This window comes from Sylvia atricapilla, chromosome 1 (assembly GCF_009819655.1).
Source record: "Sylvia atricapilla isolate bSylAtr1 chromosome 1, bSylAtr1.pri, whole genome shotgun sequence".
NCBI lineage: Eukaryota > Metazoa > Chordata > Aves > Passeriformes > Sylviidae > Sylvia > Sylvia atricapilla.
The window spans coordinates 116,012,554-116,029,522 of record NC_089140.1 but is presented as its reverse complement, the minus strand read 5'-3'; the positions used below and the strand labels follow the sequence as shown (position 1 = coordinate 116,029,522).

Here is a 16,969-nt window from a genome sequence, read left to right as displayed (position 1 = left end):
ATTTTCAGAAAATGGGACTGTCAGAAGCTTTCAGTTTTTTCAAATCATCACCACTTAAAACAGCATGCATTTCTGTTCTTCTCAGGGCAGGGTACAAATCTCCCCCTTTGCTCCCTTAATGGACAATTTATACAGCTAATTTTATTCCCCTTTGTAATGAAGCTCAGGCTGCTATATAAGAGTACCCTTTTCTCTCATCTCAAGCAACTGAATTCTACAACGTTGCCAAGTGGAAAAAAAAAAAAAAAACCAAAAAACTTCAAGTAGTTAATTCAAGCTAATAGTCTTGTTCGTTCACTCCATCTTGTAAACAGCTAGTTAAGACATGCCACTTTTTCCTTGTCATCCACGCAGTTCAGTCCTGTGGTTTTACAGTCAATCAACACAATTTTCAAACTTCAACTGAAACAAAAAGTGTCTGCTACAAATGCAAACTTTGTATAATAAACAGGTAACAGTTGAAAGTATGTAAATAGAGTAGCCTCTTAATAATTTAACAGTTAAAAGCTATTATATTACATTGCTGAAAACGTTCCTAAGTGTGTAAAAAATAATTGAAATCAGCAACCAACATAAATGCATAGTGCTTCCCCCTTCCCCAATGTACCAACAAAAGGTTCCACACCATTTCTTCAAATTTTATTTCATCTCAGAACCACTGCTATGTTACACCTGTCAGGCTGACATTTATTCACTCTGGATGTTCAAGTTCTGACAATTAGGATGGGTGACATGAGGATCCCTTTCCCCCAGTGCTGTTGCAGTCACTATTGGTCCAGTGAGACAAAAGTTTTGCAGTCACTGCCTGCCCCTCACCCCTTTATTTCTCCCAATACATGAAGCATGGCCTAACATTAGCATCACCCTTTTGTCTGCAATTATTTAAATAGGATGAGATGGAAACTCAGTTTGCACATTTGTATGTAAGGTGACATGAACATTCTGTATTTTAACAAATAAACACATAAACACAGGATTTTGTTTTGCAGTGTTGCAACCCTTTCATTTGAGGAAAAATATGCCCCCCCTCAGCCATCACCATAATAAGTAACAAAACATTTGTAGTTTTGATTTTCATCAAGATTTCCAAACTGGCAGATTTTATTTTCACACCCTCTTCACAATAGACAAGATGCTTACCATATATTTAGGATTACAAGTTGTCACTAAAAGAAAACTTTACACAACCACTATACACTTAGGTTGAAAAACTGTCCTTGCATGAAAAATATACCTAGAAATAAAGTGGTAAACAAGAAAAAACCCATTGAGAAGATTAATGTTTTTCAAATGTGCCATTTTAAATTTATCAACTCCTCCTCTACTTTTCATTCATACTCTGTTTTCACCTGTAGTATTTGTTAAGGCAAACAGCTAATCCATTTCTGAAGAGGTGTTGTGGAAATTGTGGATAAACAGCAAACATTTGGCATTAAAATAGATAGCACGTATGTAGCCTCTAGTAATATACATTAAGCATCTCTCTTGGACTTCAGGATAATGACAGGGGAGGATGAACATGCTAACAATGTCAAAAAGGCTTAAAATTTAGCATCCAAGCAATTCCTATTAATGCTTCTGTAGTTTTCAAGCTCTAAGTAGTATAGATTTTTATGCAAATGCATTAAAGAATTCTAGCTTGGCAAGTACACCCAAGCAGGTTATTAAACTATATATACAGAAAGTGATAAATACAGAATTAAAAGAGTCCTTCCGCTTCTCTTCATAGCCTTGAAAATTGACAAAAAACTTGAGGACAGCTCTACAATATTAAACATTAGGTAACCTCAGGAGCTGGGAAACCTAACTACACAAACTGATTAAAATACTCAGATGACTTTGTAGTGTTTAATACAGTTCAGTTCGTAGTCAAGGGCACAAGACAACATTTAACAAAAATAATCACATCAATTGACCTAGAAATCAAATGTAAATAGATATGAATACAATCTCCAAAATCTGTCTTTAAGTGAACATTAACCATTTATTCAAAGTTATACAAGAATTTGAAGGATAAAGTCTTCTGCAACAGGAAACCAACTTACAAGTTTCATGTCTCAGTTGAATTGAAGTGGAGGCGAGCGGGGCGGGGGGAGGGAAGGGTGAACAAACAAGTAAGTAGGCCCCATCCAGGCAGCTAGAAAGTAAAAACAGGCTCAACAGCAGCCTCCTCCAGCTTGTTGTCCTCCCTGATTGCCTGCAAGTGTTGCGTTGGTGGCAGCATGTTGAGGGCCAATTTTTATGCCATTTGCCTGAAATGAAGTTTAATACGCAGTGTAAATATTTTAGAATATACTTGAAAAGCTACTTTGTCTATTTAGAAGACCACATAACAAGTTGTATGTAATGAATACAGCAAAGTTTGTAATTTTTTTTCCCAGCATGTTCTTGGTGATTAGACATTATTTAAAGCAAGATGCCCTCCTTCTCATTTAAATTTTATCTCCATGTTACATTCTGTAGCTTAAACTCCTAAAAAAACCCCAAACCACAGAGCAAGAACTGTACGTGAATACTACTTGGCATATGGCTTAAAAACACACAGCATTTACTAAGAATGTATAACCTCTCCCCTCTTGCCAAAATCTCCACTAGTTTAACAGTTTAATATAAAACTTTTCCTCTCTAGACGGCATTTCTTTCTGTGTTGAATCAGCTGTAGAGGCTAAGGGCATATGAGTGTTCTGTGTCATCAATAATTTCTGTGATCCCAAAAGACATGGCTACTTGCCAAGAACCCACACACAGCGTAGCTCTTTCATTCATCAAAATCACACTTATATCTTAACCCTCACTCCCTCAAGTGGATTTTACCTAAAAATACAGCACTTTGAGAAAAGTAATACAGTAGCTTCAGAAATTAAGCTCTTAAGGAAACTTTGCGTCACAGCAAATCTCAGATTTATAGTGCTTGGCAGTTGTTCTGCAGCAGTGGTAGCCTTCGGGTTTCTGGCACTCGCTCAGTATTGACAGCAGCTGATGTGGTTTCTTTTCGCTCTTTGACTCCTCTTTAATAAAAAGCATGCCCTATGGCTCATTGGTTTTGCCCCCTCTGGGCTGATAGCAACTTCTTGAGGAATCAAGGAGCCAGACTTGGCATAAAGCCAAATAAGTAGCACGGACTGTTGGCTCTTGACAGCATATTGCAATCAAAGCTCCGTAAGGCACAGTAAAGCAGTCAGCTACTATATGAAACTCGACAGATACAACGAGCATGCTTTTTCAGACACTCTGACTGCCCTCCAATTTACACTGCACTACCAACTGCATTTTCTTCAGGAAAGATGTGAAAGATGATTTTAAATTTTTCATCAGTGAACTGAATTTAAGAAGTGCTTCACCAACATGCATACACACTTTCCAGTCAGAATTAGTTTAGAGGATTACTTTATTTATCTACAAGTTTCCTGATGCATTATTTTGTGTATTACTGAAGTTTGTAATTTTTTCCTCTCTGAAGTAACAAGTAATGTTTTCGATAGTCTAAATTTTCTCATGTTGAAATACACTGAGCAGAAAGAGATGAAACCACTTAATTTGAGTCCTGTCAATTCCCTCCCTACTCTGAACAATCCTGCCAAGACTGTAATGTTTAAGAGAAGCATCACCCTGACAGTCTGGACACACCTCTCCACAGAGCAGAAACAGAACAGAGTAGTGGTGCAGATTTTCACATGTCGTTTCACTAAGCACCTCAGCAACAATATTTAGGGACATGCAGGATAAAAATATAACCTATTTTGATCTTCAGAAAAGACTGATCACCTCACATTGTCAAATTTTTTATGAGACTGTTGACAGAGAGCTTGTACAATCTTAACATTTCTATACAATACTAGTGTTACGAAGCAAGATTTTCACCAGCACAGTCATTTCAAAATTCAAGAGACATCACACATTTTTCTAGCTCTTGTTCCCCTTTCTCCAGCTCTCCACCCCCATCCTAAACAAGCAAAGGCACAGGCCCCAATAATTTGTAATTTCAGTAATGTGCATAAGCAAAAAGGCTAATCTTTTATTCCCTACAGTATCCAGCCACCTAAACCAGGAACATTTCAAAAGTCTTTTATGTAACTCTCAAAGCAATCCCTCCCCTCCACTGGACAGCTCATGGAGTGCATCTGGCATATCAACATGGTCCCCCATTTACATAGTGGAAAATTATCTTTGAAAACAGATGACACCATATGGAGAAGTGGATGAAAGTGGATTTTCTTCTCTTTTGGGGATTTATATTATTTTGCGATGCTTCATGGATGGATAGGGTCACTTATTTTAATCCATTTTTATCACAATGGCAGACAATTCTACATCCAAATGGAACAGACAAATCTTTTACTGTCCAGCCTTCTAGGGAAGGTGAAATTTGTACTTTTAAAAAGCAGAAAGTGTACAGAGTACTAAAAGTTACCTCATTATTGATGTCAAAAACTCCTTCCTGGATTTTCTCGTAGATCTCCTTTGCAGTGTTAATAAATGCCTAAAACAGAGGAAAAAAGACCAGAGACACAATGAATGCGATACCCTTCGGTGTAAGACACACTAATTGGAATTCAATCTCATGTGCAGTTGCTTCAGTGAGACTTTCCCTCCTGACCTCTGCAGAAACAGGTACGACAACAGCATCCCATAACGCACCCTGAAGCAGCAATGGATCACACGCTGTTTACTAAAACAGTGGCATTTTCATAACATCTGTATTCTACAATCTGTTGTCCAGTAATTACAGGGGAAAAGTGGTTTTTAAGATATATAAATTACTTTTAAATTATTTATTTCTGACCCTTATGGATAGATTGTGTGGCAGATGGTTTCCCCTACCCTTAATATCTTTGTAATAGGCCACTCTAGATTAGAGTGCTTAGCAACATAAAACCACAGGGTACTTACAATGATGATGTAAGGATGCTGTCTGCTGGATGAAACCTTACGCTATCATTTAATATTCACCTAATTTTAAGAACATATTCTCTTTAATTATTCTTGCACACAATGGGCAACAGACATCTTAACAGCGGAGAGGCCCAGGTTTTATAACGACTTCTAAAAATCTATTGTTTTAATTCAAAGAAAATACTTTGACACTCAGGTCTGAAAAGGTGACTGATATAAATGTTTTTGGTTAGAGTTTACAATCAATTATTCCATTCTTCATCTCTCATTTAGCTTTATAGGTCAAGTAATGCCTAAAATAATGTATAATTTAGCAGGTGATTAACAGCAGCTAGTAATTACAATAAGCATACAGTTCTTCTTGTTTTAAAATACCAACACCATGCAATCATACAAGACATGCCACCTTCTGCACAAGCCCATTATAGCAAGTGCAGATCTATTTCAAATATAAAAAAGTAAACAGGGTTCATGGAGAGGAACAAATCATACCTTTCCTCATTTCTACACTGGAAGCATTTGACTGCTGAACTTGCCACCAGAGCTTTGTTTCCTAATTAACAGGACTGATATGTTTTCACCTTTAAAGGCCTTACAGCTCCCCAGAGTAATCAATCTACTGCAGCTCAATTACTGCACCAAGCACACACCACAGCCAGTGAAGGAGACTTGAACGACTGCAGCAGGAGCAGAGAGATATGAATATGCATAAACTCTAAGTGGGTGATCGAATCATCACAGAGGGTCATGAGAATTTGCAGCAAAATAATGAGAAGAATTAATCATTGCAGATTCACAAGGCACTTAGGAAGCGAGTTCGTTTTTCAAACACGTGTTAGAGTTGAGAAGAAAAATTGGCTTTCAGCCAACTACGAATTGATTCAAATTCCTCAGAAACTGAAGTTTTCTATGTAAGGAAAAATATTCAAACTTATCTTTGTTCCTGATAACATACTAATTACTGTAATGGCCTCATACATGTGCCTACTGAAAGGTAAAAGTCAACTTAGAAAAGTCACACAGCTGGAATTTGTGAGGATCCTTACTTCTACTTCAGCAGGACATTAAACAGAACTTGAAGTCTTAAAAAAGAGTTATGATAACTTCATGTAAACAAGCACTTAACAATTGGCACTTCTAACTGTTCTAGAAGTTGCTGGCTAAGTACAACAGGACTCTAAGAATTAATTTAATGAGAACTACATTAAGTCTATAAAAAATACCTTAGAGTAACAAACTAGAATTTTAACCGACTCCAAACTAATACAACTGAGAATAAATTAACTTTTCAATACTACACTCAAGAGCAGTCACTGTAGCAATGCAACTACCCTCACAAAAAACAGTAAAACCTAAAACGCCCTGGAGAACAGCACTGCACAAACACAAAATTCCTTCTCTTACTACACATGTACTAAACAAAGCAAAAAAGCGTACTGAGCTCAGTATAGTACATTTTAGTATTAAACACACTGGCCAAGAAACTGTTGATCTGAAAAATACAAATATTCCATTAATCTCAGTTCTATCATTCCAGTTCTCTTGGAAGTCATAATCTGACTACACCATTCCCATCAGTGGTTCTGGTGCACGACATATTAAGTGTTATAACAGCACCTACTGTTACTCTGCACAGCAAAATGCCAGGTTGCGCTGGGCCACAGAAATTATTCCTATTTGGAAAAAAATCATAAGAACATAGCACATAATAAGTCTACCTCATGTTTTCATCTTTGCATATATTCTAAAAAAAATCATTATTAATCAGCCATGGAAAGAGACTTAAATTCCTTGACACTTCCATTTGTTTCTCATATCCATGTATTTTAAGTTAACTTATGATTCCAAGTGTAAGCAAACTCAATCACCTGAGAACATCACTAAAACAGCAGTCTACCTGCTTTAAGAGTATCAGATCAGATTTTGGCATTGCATGGTAGTGCCTCAATCAGCAAGGACAAGGTGAACTTGGCATAATTGAATTCTTCCAAAATTCTCGTTTAATACTGCATGTTCTAACTCTTATCTGGAACACGCAGTATACTATGAACTCTAATTTACAGGCAGTTTATCCTATTTTCAGATTAACTGAGCCATAGATGCAGAAAGACAGAGCAATTTCCCCTCAAATCCAGTTTAGATTTATTAGACCACGTGCAGGGGACTGCAAGAACACAGCTGTAGCACCTCACACGCCAACTTGGATCCAGGTGCAGTTCAGCCACTTCCACACAAGACCTCCCCAGCAAGCCCACAAGGGCTCAGCTGGCTGCCTACCAAGCCTACTGCAGTTGCACTGTACTTTCCCACAATGCTGCTGCTACTGAAACACCAGACAATGATACTCATGCCTTTCCAACCCAAATCAGGTCCAGGCTCATTTTCACCACTCCAAGGGAGGCAGTATCAGACTCACTCTGCATTTTTATATAATCACCTGAAAGATGGCCATGCCCTAGTACACAGTACCTCTACTATTCACAAAAGGAAGTGAAACACTTTTCCAAAATCACTAAGTTAGACTTCCAAATATAAAAATTCTTGACTAATTTTGGGAAAACTCAAGAAAACAATGCCCCTTCAGGAAAATGTCCACATTTAGTGTTTATCTCTTGGTAATTTTCTACTTACTTTCAACTTACTGATGCTTGTACACATGAGACTGTTGAACACAACTGTACCATAGCATTAAAAAAGGTTGTATACAGGCTATTCAGTCATTTGTTTTAATGTAGTGCTTTTTTCAATTGTGAGCTCATTATAACTAGGATCCTAAATAACAGCAATATCCCTTTGAGGAAAAGGGTATTACTGTACAAATGGGAAAGTGAGTCTTGCAAGGTGTGATCCGCCTGTTGTGTCATGCCTGCACCTACTGCAAAGCCAATAAAAGAGGCTTTTAAATCACAATGTATTAGTATAATATCACTTTAGATTATTTACATAAGGAGTTTCCCAGACCATATTGCAACATGAGACTCAAGAAGTCATGTCTCACAATGCATGCCCCAAAAAAAACCCCAAACAATCCAAAACTGCAACTACCAAACACTACAGATACTGCATTTAAGGTAAATTAATCCTACAAACACTGAATGTAGAATTAAATCAACTTCAACATTCATATCACACAAATAAACAAGTAATACAGTTTTACTATCCCTGAGACAAATCCAGGAAGAATGAATTCTACAACTGGTAAAAACAATGCAAGTAATAGGTAAGGGAGTAAGTTCCTGATACCTCTGTCTCATGGAAGCTGTATGCAGAAGTAATAATAAGCTAGGGGTACCAGAAGATGAGTAGTAGAGCAGCTACATTTGGTTTTCACTTGCAGATGTCAGTAATGTCATTTGTCTTTCTCAGAAAGCTAGTGGCAGGACAAGAATCTGAGGACTTTGCCATAAGCTGAGCATAACAGGAAAAACTTGTAAATGAATCACTGAGGCTTTTCGAAACTGAAGACTTTACAAGTTCATCTTGGCCTAAAATCAGGTACAAGAGCACGTTCAGCACAGTCAGCTCGTGGAACATGCTGCCCTCTGGTGGCAATGTTAAAATTAATGCGTGGAAAGAAAATTGGGCAATAATTTTTTCCTGGATTCTTTCTTATAATTACATATTTAACTTGAAGGTTAAATATATCACAAATTCTAAATCGTGACCCAGCCAACACCCAGAATTTTCTCCTCCTCTCCAATTTCCTATCTCACCTTTTAGCAGTAAGATATGATATGGTTATATTACTCTAAGAATGCATTTGGAAACAGTAACAACATAGAAAACAAATGGATTTATGCCTAAAGCATTCACCATCCCAATGTGTAAGTGGTAGTGGATGGCAACTTAATAAAGTGAGATTCCAAAGCTCTGAGCAGCTCTTTTATGCATGCACAGTAAGGCAATGCTTTTTACAGCTAAATGATCTTTCAACAAGAAGCCTAGCACATTAAAAGGGATACAGAAGAGTTAATTATAAGCAGTAATAAGGTGCTACATATTGAACCCACACCCCCAAAAGCACCCCAACATATTTGTAACCATATATTGCAAGTATAGGTGCAAAGACACAAACCAGAACTAGACAGCAATTTCTTCATGTCCCCACTGAGACACAACATTTCTGACAACAAACTTACTGAGCTGATGCACATTACTAGAGCTCAAACTAACTTAAAAAGTCCCGTAACTGCTGTTGAACAGTTACACAGGACAGACTACTTAAGGGGGGAAAAAAATTAAAACCCCCCAGAACTATGAATCCATTTCTCCAGGAATCTACAGGTCAGGCAGGCAGTATCATACATTTCATGCTCTTCTCTAAAGCCTGAAACAGCTTACTGCGAAGTTGGGGCACAATCCAAGGATTTGCCACATGCAGCTAAAAGGTGTGTATCTTCATTACAGCTAGGCTTCCTGGCCCTTCTCCCTTCCTCAGCTGAACTGACACGAACTTCAACCCCATTTTCTCATGGGAGAAAGCAGCTAAAATCTCAGCTTTGCACAGCTGCAAGGTCACAGAACTTTGATTTCCAGGAACTTGAAGGAATACTGGGTTTGATACAAATCAAGATAAACCTAACTTTTGGGTGGGTGTTTTTTGGGTTTTTTTTTTAAAGACTCCTGACCTAGAAATCCTGCTCTTTTGCAAGTGCTAGTCAGATCACCTCTTGTATGTCACTTTACCTTGCTATGAAAATTATTAACATCCTATGACTTTTAAGTTTTATTAGCTAAATCCCTGCTTACTATATTATCATGTCAAACAACTGTTTGTTTCCCAGCTATTAGTTGTATTTAGGGAAGGGTTGGAAGGGAAACAAAGCACACTAAAAATCAGTTCAACTTTAGATGCCTCTACAAATCTAGTCTTTCCATGAAATTTTCACTTCACCCTTCAGAATATTACAAAAGGCCATCTCCCTTCTCCTATCTGTACTGCTGTTGAAGCTATAAGAGCTTTGAATATTTGTTATCCATTTAAGAAAAAGTATGAAAGAAGATGCCTGAAGAGAAAATTAAGTTACACAGAACCAGTTAAAACAGAACCATTGAATGACCTTTGAGCTTCCATGTAACAGAAGTGCTCCAATGCTCAGTCAAAACTATGAGTCTATTCAGATTTAATCCAAAATAATCAATTCATTATTGCATTCTATTTCTGTGCAGACATCTTGGAATAACACAAACATTGCTCTTAAGTTTGGCATAGGCACCCCTCCATTCAGAAAATAACTTACTAAAACCAACTCCCACACCAGGAGTCAGTGATACACTGGGCACAACTCAAGTGAGACCAGCTTCTGAACAGTGATGCTGTCTAGCATCGCTTTGACCAGCATCCAGAAAACTTTCTGGTTTAAGATTGGTCATATCTTTAATCATTATTAAAAGTCTGGAATGAAATAATAGTGCACAAAGTCACTGTAGTTTCCCAAATACAGCTAGGTATCCTTACTTCTTGAGAATCAGTGCACATGAAAGGATTCAAACTATTGATATGCCAGGGACAAAGAGTTAAGTACGATGTGTTACAGAGGACTACATGGTGACCCTGAGTTCATGCAGGTGTTTCTACTCTGCCCCTGCGCCCAAGCAGGAAGCTCTCAGGAAACTCTGAACTGCAGGTTGCAGGTAAGAGCACAATTAAGAGTCACATACTACTGCTGAACTCCAATGACAAAATTAACGTGATAAAATTGTTCATGTCTCTTGCAAATGAGAAAAAAAAATTCTTATGTACTATGTGTTGGTTTAATGAGAGGTCAGAAAGTAATGGAAGTTATGATTAAAACAAGTGCAAACCTGCCTGGGGTTCAGACCTCAGACTTACATGTGAAAAGCCTCCCAATGGACATCACAGTGTTTTCTTAGAGAAAGTAAATAAGCAACACTGAAGCCTGGAAACAGTATTTGAGAGTGAACATCACCCATCCCCAATTCAACAAGATAGAGCAAATATAACCAAGATTCTAAAAGTAAACAAGATTCTACCATGAGAAAGCCCAGAGCCATGCATGTCAGTGTACACCACTCTAACTCCAATCACCTTAGAAATCAATTAATATGAAAAAAAAAAAAAAAAAAAAAAAAAAAGTCAGTAATATTCTGCTAGTTGGTTACCTTTATAGCTCCAGACAGAGGCTAAAATGAAATTAACAACAACCTCCTGTTTAAATAAATATGATACTGCTGAAGAGACTAGCATAACTGTCCTTGCAGTGCAGTTAAATTACAAGCCTGTCCCTAACCTCCCTCCAGTAATCATTCTAGCCTCTCAGTGATGCAGAAACTCTTTTTACAAAATCCCATTCCACATGAAATAAGATGATTTAACTCTGTGGTCACAGCGAATTCTTAGAAGTCTCCAAAGTAACTATGAAGGAGGAGCCTGCATCTACCTCCCACTCCCTACCATCTATTACCTATTATGCAAACAGGGTGGAAACTTCTCCAACAGCCTTGCACAAAAGAAATAGTCAACAGTATGTTTTCCACTCCTTATCATCCATTTCTATTCAAGATGCAGGTAATGAGACATAATCCTAAAGAATATAATGAACAAATAGAAACTGTCTTATGATCCAAGCACCAAAAAGGTCAAGGTACTGCTCCAGCTATGGATTTAGTAAAGTATTCCACAGTGGTGGAAGTCATGATGAAACAAGGGAAATAGCCTAAAAAACACTACCAACAGAAGCTGATTTGTTCATATAAAGAAACTGCTAGAGGTAGGATTTTGCTTCTATGGATGTTAACTATACTACATCGTTCCACTTTTTTTGTGTTTACTGAGAACACCATTTAAGGAATGCACTTGACTGTCACCAGAAAGGATTATATCCTAAAGATTTTCCACCAGAATTAGAAGGTTAGTACACACAACACAACACTTACTCACATAATCACAAGGAGAGGAGTCTACGTGAAGGCTTTGATAAAGAACTTAATGCTCATTTGCCTCCTGATAATCAGAGATGCATTAGATACTGGACAATTCATTCACTAGGACGTATTTTTTGATGCAAAAATAGATGATAATGTTAGAATCAGGTAGCAATGAATTGCGTGAAAGTCATCTGTAGTTTACTGTAACTTTTCAAAAAAATTAAATATTTTATAACTAAAAGGCCTTAGCAATAAAAGAATACCTCACTGGTCACACACCATTTTGAATTTAGGATAGTTATGGAAAAGGAGTAGATTATGCAATATAAGAAGCTGAACTACATGATTATAAGAAAGGTCAGCTGGATGAACCGAGTATGGGCTTGAAATCCATGTGAAGCAATTTTTCTGGTGTATGTTGCAGTAGCATCTCAGCTGGAGCTCTTGGTCCATCACTGTACTTGTCTGGCTGCAATGCAGTTAGTTTTTTTTACAGCAGTCTGCATAGTGCTGTGTTTTGGATTTGTGACTAAAACAGTGCTGGTAACACACCAATGTTTTAGCTACTGCTGAGTGTCAAGGTTTTGTTTCTTACACTGCCCTCTCCTGACACTGATTAGGCTTAGAGTAGGCAAAATCGTGGGGGACATGAGCCAGCCGGGACAGCTGAGCAGAACTCACCTGATGGCTACTTCATATTGTATGATAAAATGCTCAGGAATAAAAACAGAAGGGTAGTTAAAGTTGCTGTTTCTCAAAGACTGGATGAGATTCAATTTGTTTGTAGGAAGTCATGAGTGACTACCTTTCTGTCACTCTTTGCCAGTCTCTTCCCTGAATTTTTAAAACTCTGTCCCAGGCCCTGAGTTTTATCTTGCTTTGGCTCTTCTGGTTCTTTCCCCCATCCTGCTGGAGAGAGGCACTGAGTGAGCAACTTGGTGGGTATTCAGTGGCAGCTGAGCTCAGCCCACCATAATACCCTTCAAGAAAGGAATGCAGAAAACCGAGGTGAGAGATGCAAGAAGTCACATGTGCCCAGAAATGTGAACTACAAGCCAAACTTGAAAAGACCAGTGTTCTTTAAAGCAGCAAAACCTGAAAAACTTACTCAAATACATAAAAGACTACATTAACCAAGACAATAATAACCTCTTCAACAGCTCTGTAGAGGACAGAAAATAGAAGCTGTGTGCAAATTGGAGCAGATTCCTACTAGATAGTAGAGAGGAAAGAGGGGGACAGTACAAATACCAAATCACTGCAAGAGATTGCTCTGAAGAGCTCATGATATACCAGGAGCCTTTAGAACAGGTTGCAGTGACATCTGCCAAGAATTCCAATAGCTTGGCTTGCTTTGGACTATACAAATCTATTATACTTGCTTTGGACTATACAAATCTATTCTAGTCTTACTTCTAAGATTTCATGGCAGACGAAAGTTAGCTATTTCTCTGATCAAATATTTCAGAAAACTCCACAAGTACATTAATGAAGACATCTCAACAATATAATTAGTGCTGTGTAATTAATTAAAACATAGACATTGTCTTTCTCATAATATAAAGAGTTGTTAATTCAAATTAAGGAACCCAAAATCTAAAGGAAAAATATCTATACAAATAAGTGTGATTTAAATCAAGTGTTTTAGTAAAAAGCCAGTGTTGAGCAGTTACCTCCTCTACATTGGAAGCAGTTTTGGCAGATGTCTCCATAAAGATAAGTCCATGCTCTCGTGCAAATGCTTCACCCTCCTCTTTCTTAACTTCTCGTCTAGATTCTAAATCACTAAGATAGAATTAAAAAACAGAAGTTAATTACATGATCTAACATGTCCATATAAAGATTATGCTTCACAAACATGCTTTTAAGCCTGAGAAGCCAAGAGCCCTCATCAGAGCTTGGGTATATAACTTGTCAAGCCCTTAAATAAAGTTATATGGAATAGTCACAGGCATCACACTTACTTGAGCTATACATCCTAGCAGACATAAATCTTATCAAGGACTTCATGAAATCACTTTCTACAGGATGAGTGTGTATTTATCTAGGTAGTCTTTGAATACTAGCTTTAGACATTGTATTGGCAGTACATATCACTCTTTTCTATATTCTCTACCAATTCAATACTACAAAGCTGAGCTGATAAAGGAGCTTTGTAAATGACTTATTATTATTAAACATAATTCAAAAAATAATTTTTTTCTATTCAGTAGCAAAACTTCATACAGTCAATTTCTTTTCTGATGAAACTTAAAAGCAGAAGTAAGTTCTTTTGAACTATGTTAGCTGTTCTCTTCCAGTAAGTTAGCATTTAGGCTGTGAAACTCCTGGCCCTCCAGCAGCAAAAGAAATTGAAGTGACTGTTAGACAAATTCTTGCTTCCTGCTTTCCAAGCAATTTAGTTTAAAGTTAAATACTACCCAAAAAAAGCAGAAAAAAACCCTCCTGGACTGGACAACTAGAGAAAAACCTATTTCTCTAAATCATACAGGCACAAATATTTACCCTAAATTTTTAAAGATTCTTTAAGAACAAGGAATTCACAGTTTGTCCTTCTTTATAAGTATATTACATCTTGAGTAATAAAAGTGATATATTTATTATTGATGTGTAAGTGTAAGACATATATTTCAATGAATTTTCATATAAGTAGGACAGGTAAAATACCTTCATAGATACAATTTTTAATTAAACAGCATACAAATAGATGTATTTAATTTGCAGTCAGTATACAAATAAAAACTATCATACTAGGCTTCAGTATCTGCCAACTTTGCAATTCTACATGTATTAAAAATAAGTAATACTCACTGTGGAATCTATTTTGCAGCAAAGCAGGTTTTTGTAATTTTTAACTAAATGCTAGCTTAGATGAGTCAATACAATTCAACATGTTATTTAAATATTAAAAAAAAATTGCAGATAAGGATACAAGAAGTATCTTCTCAAAACAATTTTGAAGTTGACATTCATTATATATAGGCACTCCCAGTATTAGCTGACATTATCTTTTTCAACCTGAGCAATGTTTTTATTTGCTACTACCATGCTACTCTCAAAAATACCTTATTTAAAACCTTGATTCACTTCAGTGTTATCTCCATGACAGAACATAAACAAATAGCTTTTTACCTGAAATAATGCAGTTGTATCAAAAACTGCAATGACAGCCCAATCAAAACTCGATACTGATACCTAAACATATTCTTAAAGATCTTTAACTACTTCTACTAACCACAGTTGTCTTCCTCTCTCCATTCCAATAATTCGAAGCATTTGGTCTTACTAGATCAATATAGCTATGCTTTGTTCTGGAAAGAAGATTAAGTACAGTATTTGTAATGTTTTAACACTAGTATTTGTAATGTTTTCAACAAACAGCCATTATATTTCAAATTAAATTCTCAACACTCTTCAAATCCAGCAATAAGTCAGTACTACAAACTTATGTAAAGTGCACTTTTGGGAGTCATTAGAGGAGTATTTATTCCTTCAAAACTACTATGTTAGCACATGTGTTCTTCCTTCCACCCATCTCTAGTAGTAAGTATACCCTACCATAAGAACTCTGTCAGGATAATGCAACAAAATTGAAAGAGTCTTCTTCCTTCCCTCCTTGAAAATAATATCCTTTCAGAGTTAAACTTAAAATTTTTAAACTTTTTAACAATTTTAGTTCATGTGGGACCTTAATCTGTAACAATTTACTGTGCAAATTTTAAGTATATTTATTGTTTGAATAAAACCTAGTTGTAACTGGGAATTACTGGGCTAGTTGCAAGTAGCAAGTCAAGTCTGCATCAGCAGAATGCAAGACATGAAAATTTAGTTTAGTTTAACTGCTAAGAATAATCAGAAAGAGTTATAGATGTCAATTAAGTACGCAAACATATCTCAAGTAAACAGTACACTTTACTGTTTTTCTCAGTGCCATATTTTTACTCACACAAGTATAAAAACAGTTGGTCAGGGCCATCACAGGTTTACCAAAGCTTCATTTAATAAAACAAGACTACATTTTTTATATTAATTTGTCAAGATAATGCTTGACACATTCCTCAATTAAAAAGAAAGTTGTCAGTCATTTACAGATAATGTAAAAAAAAATTGACAAGCTTCACAAATACTTAATGTGTACCACGGTTTTCAGGAGGAGGTAGAGGGTGGTGGGGCAGTTAGGGAAAACAGAAGGGAGAAGGGGAGGAAGAAGAAAATAAAAGTTCAGACCCAAACAGCAAACCCAGACTCACTATCACAAAGCTGCTTCTCAGTAGCATCTAAGAAATGATCTAGCTGCTCATGAAATTTTCAGGGGCATGCAAACACACCGTATTTCAACTGGCATCTTTACCTTCAAGAATTGCTGAGGCATGGAGAAAAGTTCAAGTCAATTACACAAAGACCCATAATTAATGGGTTATTAAATTCTGAGATTATACTTTTGATATTTTGAAAAAATTCTGCATCCAGAAAAAAAAAAATCTAGATACGATGCTATAATGCACTGGATCAAAAACTAGAAGAATTAGAATATATATTCACTGATACATTAATGGGTAATGTATTCACTGATATGCTTTTATTAAGACCTTCATTACAAAGTCTCGGCATCAACAGGGAATAATTTTAGACAGTGTAGCTGATGAGAAGACCAAGTAAGGAACTGATGACAAATTGGGTAGTACTTCTGTAACTTTTAGTTGTATTTTCATCATCCAGTGAACTTATCAAGAAACAGTGAAAAAGCATTCTCTGACCCAAATCCCAGCTAAATGGTACAGAATATGGAAGAGGCTTGTAAATCAAATGTCTCAATCATTTAGGTATGCACTTCCTACATTTGAGAGAAGTTTTTGATATGAGTCCTGTAATATGGGCTCTTTTTTTTAAATGACCTTTTCTCTGATGTGATACTTAACCAAAAGCTAAAGCACTTTAGAACACCTCAAATTAGGAATCATATTCTCTTTATAACAGAGAGATCTGTTATAGGTGTTTCTAATTGGCAATTCCAGAAACAAAAAAGCCTAGTAAGAAAATAACTCATGTAATCCACTGATTCATGAGTTTACAATCAATCCTTTGCAATGAAATTATGTCTAAAACAGATATTCAGAACATAACGTAGTTGATCCATGTGCGGCACACTGTATTACTCAAAGACGAATAGGAAAGGTGTTAGGCTCAC

At 36.6% G+C, this 16,969-nt stretch overlaps 1 protein-coding gene across 1 annotated transcript in view; it reads right to left on the bottom strand.

Annotated features, from left to right (window-relative positions):
* Positions 1–617: 617 nt before the first annotated feature.
* Positions 618–16,969, bottom strand: part of RAB2A (RAB2A, member RAS oncogene family) — a 42,840-nt gene continuing 26,488 nt past the window's right edge. The window contains exons 6-8 of the mRNA XM_066331780.1: positions 13,455–13,566; positions 4,412–4,480; positions 618–2,252 (exon numbers count right to left, since the gene is read on the bottom strand). Coding sequence (XP_066187877.1) covers positions 2,157–2,252; positions 4,412–4,480; positions 13,455–13,566 — 277 coding nt within the window. The 3' untranslated portion in view covers positions 618–2,156. The remainder of the gene's footprint in view (positions 2,253–4,411; positions 4,481–13,454; positions 13,567–16,969) is intronic.